The sequence below is a fragment of the Ailuropoda melanoleuca genome, chromosome 13 (assembly GCF_002007445.2).
Source record: "Ailuropoda melanoleuca isolate Jingjing chromosome 13, ASM200744v2, whole genome shotgun sequence".
In the NCBI taxonomy this organism is placed as follows: Eukaryota; Metazoa; Chordata; class Mammalia; order Carnivora; family Ursidae; genus Ailuropoda; species Ailuropoda melanoleuca.
In genome coordinates, this window is record NC_048230.1 from 44,714,694 (window position 1) to 44,719,425 (window position 4,732).

General features: G+C 64.4%; 1 protein-coding gene across 1 annotated transcript; it reads right to left on the reverse strand.

Moving 5' to 3' along the window:
* Positions 1-871: 871 nt before the first annotated feature.
* RFNG (RFNG O-fucosylpeptide 3-beta-N-acetylglucosaminyltransferase) lies at positions 872-4,726 on the reverse strand (the record flags this gene model as incomplete). The annotated part of the gene is made up of 8 exons (XM_011224635.2): positions 872-1,844; positions 1,932-2,017; positions 2,502-2,667; positions 2,770-2,858; positions 3,083-3,236; positions 3,336-3,438; positions 4,020-4,068; positions 4,604-4,726. Coding segments are annotated over 8 exons (852 nt in total), but the record flags the coding sequence as incomplete, so codon positions are not given.
* Between the last annotated feature and the right edge of the window lie 6 nt (positions 4,727-4,732).

Sequence of the window (4,732 nt, forward strand, 5' to 3'; positions counted from 1 at the left end):
CACACGTGCACACACGTTCAGGCACACTCACGTACAGCCACGCACACGTGCACACACGTTCAGGCTCACTCACGTACAGCCACGCACACGTGCACACACGTTCAGGCTCACTCATGTACAGCCACACACATGCGCACACGTTCACGCACACTCACGTACAGCCACACACGTGCACACACGTTCAGGCACACTCACTCATGTACAGCCACACACACGTGCACACACGTTCAGGCACACTCACTCACGTACAGCCACACACACGTGCACACACGTTCAGGCACACTCACGTACAGCCACACACACGTGCACACACGTTCAGGCTCACTCACAGCCACACACACGTGCATACACGTACATTCATGCTCACTCACGTACAGCCACACACACGTGCACACACGTTCAGGCACACTCACGTACAGCCATGCACACAGTACACACATTCACACACGAACAGCCATGCACACACGTACATTCATGCACACTCACGTACACACCCACCCACATGTGCCCATGTGCACGCTGTTTACATACGTGCACACCTGTGCACGTCTGTGTGTGTACACACACCCCCCCCCAATACACACACACTCGTTCCACAGTGTGCTGAGAAAGCAAGTATAACGGGAAGACTACCCTCCTGGGACAGGTTTGTGCCGTGTTCATCATTCCCTGCGGGACCCCTCTCCCAACCCCTCGCCGTATGCTTGGGCTCACACAGAAGCGTCCCGTGGCAGCTTAAGGCTTGGCTGGCAGGGCTGTAAGGGACGCAGATTTGCCTGGGATGGAGCCATCCTGGGGCAGCGGCTGGAGGCCCCGCCAGGAGCAGAGCTGCCAGGTGCTGTGCTGGTCCATTAAGCCAATAAGCCAAACAGAGAGTAACCACTGAGCCTTTATTCACTTACGGCAATGGCACAGCAAGGGACCAGAGCGAAAGAGCTGACTCCTCTCGTTCCACTCTCTCCTCTACGGAAAGGCACAGTTAAGGTGGGTCAGCAGCTGGGATGGGGATGCCACACTGCAGAGGGAGCCCCAAACAAAAGGGCCCTGCTGCTTTTTGGACTTGGGGTGGGGGGGGCGGGGGAGGAAAAGCACAAAATGGTGGGTCAGAGTACAGAAATAAGAAGATCTTGACCAAAGGGCTCCTGATGATAAGGCCTCTGGATGGAGATGCCCTGGCTAGGGATAAGCTGTGCCCCAGCCCCACTGGCCAGAGGCCTGAGTCCTTACTGCAGCTCCCTTAGAGACCTCGATGCTCTGGCCAGGCACCAAGCCTGGTGGGGGGAGGGTGGCTCCCCCGCCCCAGGCCTGCAGGTGAAGCCTCTGTGCTCACCGATGGCCAGCTGACAGATCCTGTCTGTGACCCTGGCCTGGAGCCCACTCAGGGGGCCCAGTCTGTCTGGAACCCCCTCTCCAGCAGGGTAAGGAGGGCAGGATAGAGCCCTGGGAGCCAGATGCCAGCCTCCTCCCAGGCCCTCAGATCCTAGGGTGGCCACCTTTCCCGTGGGAGCACACCTTGGGCTGGGCTGGGGCGGGGAGCAGCATCTCCCCCTCCCGCCTTCTGGGGCAGCCTGCACGCTGCACAGCTTGGAGCCCTGGCTGGGGCAGGCAGCTCTCCCAGAGAGCCTGGTCACCTGGCCCTCCAGGGGCTCTGGGGGAGGCCTGCAGGGCGCCCACATCTCCCTGGACATGGCTGCGGCCACCTGAGAGAGCCGAGGCCAGGAGGGGTCAGCCACGCTCCTCCTCCCGGGTTGGGAGTCCAGGGTCACCGAGAAACGAGGTCGCTCTGCTTGTGAACAGGACACCAATCCGTATCCGGGTACAGAAGGCAGTGGACAGACTGGAACCTGGGAAGGAGATGTGCCGGTCAGGCCTGCTGGGGTGCAGGTGTTTTGGGGGCTTGGTGCCAGAGCCTCTCCACACTGCCCACTCACCGTGTGGGGTCCTGCTGCAGACTGAAGCCTCCCACCACATTCACGACATTATGTGGGTTTTCTGGACCCCCGTAACTCAAGGTGACCTGGGAGAGGGAAGGGGGCAGGTCACTCTCCCAGGACCAGCTCCTCCCTCACACTCTCCGTTGGCTTCTGGAGTCAAGCCAGGAGAGGCTGCCGTGCCTCCCGCTTCCTGGGCCCCCCAGGGCAGGACCACCCCCGAGGGCAGACTCAGGAACAGCATGGAAGGGCTGAGAAGGTGCAGCCGACACAGAAGACACCTCAGGACGGCGGCTGGTGCGCATGCAGGGGCACCCCTGTCCAAGCCTCCTGTCCCTCTCTGCGGCCTGGTCTGGGACCGCGCTGCCCGCAGCCGCTGCCCCTTACAAATAAGCCCCCAGACCCAGGCCTCTGGGTCCCAGCAGGCCGAGCACAGGGTCTGCAGCTGCGGGGCTGGGAATTCCTCCCTGAGCCCTGATGGTTGGGCCTGAGGTCCCCGGGGGGCCGGTCAGGGGCAGGTCAGGGTGGGAGCCCAGAGGCGAGTGCGCGGGGAGCGCCCAGGGGCCGCACCTGCTGTGGCACAGTGTCAGGCGGCAGCCTCTGCAGGTTCTCCAGATGGGAGTGGAAGAGCGAGCTGGGCAGCAGGCGAGCGCCCAGCAGCCCCTCCACGATGTAGCCCACGGTGCAGTCATCCGGCAGCCGCACCCGCTCGGCTGTGCTCATGAAGTTGCCCAGGCTGGTGGGGGTCGGGGGAGCGGGTCAGGGCCTCCTCCGTCCTCAGCCCCACCACCCCGGGCCTCCCAGCCCGGGCAGCCGGCACCCCCAGGCACCCCCTCACCTGGCCCAGGGGCTCATCTTCAGAGCGAGGCCTCGGCTCAGGCAGAACCCGGCCCCGCCCGTAGCAAACCAGAACTTGACAGTGGCCACCTGAGGAGGAGAAAGGTGCCAGGCAGGCCCCTCAGCAGCAACCCACACAAATGGCAGGAGTGCCCCACAAGAGGGTGGGCTTCTGCGACCTGGTCCCCCAGCTCTTCCCCCAGCTCCTCCTGAAGTGCCCCTAGCCCCGGGGGTGGGTCAGACACCTGCCCCCCCTGCCCTTCTCCACCGGGGTCTCCACTCTCTCAGCCGCCACTCCCCGGCCCCGCACTCACAGTGCCTCCTCCCTGGACCCTCTCGGCGGCCTCGATGGGGTGGTCCAGGCTGGGCCGCCCCAGGTAGACATCCTGGCTGGGCGAGAAGGTGGAGAGCAGCCGGAGCAGACCTTTGGGGTTCACGTAGTTGTCATCATCCACATGGCAGAACCACCTGGGGGCGGTGGGGAGCACTCACCTCCTGGCCCAGGTGTGTGGGCCCGGCCCCAGCCCTGGGCTCTCCCGGGGGCACAAGGGCGTGGCCATCACATACTTGCGACCCGACTCGATGAACTTGTCGTACTCCACGGACATCTTGCAGCATAGTGCCTGGCGGGTGTGCACAGCAGAGCAGTTGGTATTGATTACGTGGCTGCCTGCCGGGGGGGGGGGGGGGGGGGTGGGGAGAAACGAGGCAAGTGTGAGGACCAGAGTAAGATGAGCCCCGCCACCAGCCCACGCCACGGAGATCAGGGCAAAACGTGGCTGTCCAGCGGGCCTTGCCATCTCACCCTGCTCAAAGCCCCCAGGCTGGTTCCAACCGCGCAGACCTGGCCTGGCCTCACTTGCCGACCTTGTTGCTGACCCACAGGGCCCAGACAGGTGACAGCCATTGGGAATCCCGTGAGGGCAAAGCCCCCCGGGGTTGAGGACACACGCCTGAAGTGGGGCCGCCAGGAAGGAATGACTCTGTTGGAGTGTCTTCAGGGACCGTGGCTCCAGTCGGAGCCCCTGGGAAGCCCGCCAGAGGCTGTGGGAGGCAGAGCCTGGCTGGCAGGGTGGGGCCCTGATGCTGGGCTGGTGGCAGGTGGGCACCCTGGCTCTGTTCTCTACCAGCTGTGTGACCCCGAACAAGTGACTTAACCGCTGGACTCTGTACGTAGCAGGGAGATGGGTGTCGGTGCACCAGAGGATAAGCGAGGGGCCTGGTGCACGCTGGGCTGGGGAGGGCGCTCACCTCCCTGGAGTTGAAGCTCAGGGTCATCCCCGTCCGTGAAGATGAATGTCTGGGGAGAGACAACCCATGAGACCCCAGGTGGACCAGGACGGAGCCACAGAGATGCCAGCGGCTGAGCCTGGCCTTCAGGGCTGGAGCTCCGGGATGAGAAGAGGGTACCCAGGATGGTCCTGGACGCTTGGGGTTGGGATGGGGGAGAGAGGAGGGTGGCGTCCAAGACACCACCTGCTACTGTCCCTGGCGTCTCCTGGTGTGGTTGGGGCCAGGCCTGCTCTCATGGGATGTCTGTGGGGTCTTGGTCCAGTGTCAGCTGAGAGAACCCACCCAGGTAGGAGGGGGACTGGGCCTGGGTCCCCAGAGACTCAGAACGGGGGTCTGCCCATCACTCTGAGAACACAGCAGTGGGTAGGGGGTCCCGGGGATGGGGTCCCCGGGGCAGCCCTTGCGGGACAGGGCTGCCAGGGGTCGCGGACAGTTGCGGTCCGGCGTCGGGATCCTGGCTGGGGGCGCCGGGGGATGGGGGCCCCGGGGCTGGGGTCCTGGGGAAGGGGTGCCGACATCGGGGATCCTGGGGCGAGGCCCACCTGTTGGCGGGCCCGGGAGATCCAAGTGCTCAGTAGCAGCCCCAGGCGTGGACCGTGGTTCTTCTGGGTGGTCTTGACAGCGATGAAGACGTCGTCCGGTCGCAGGCGGGGGGCGGTGGCGGGTCGGGC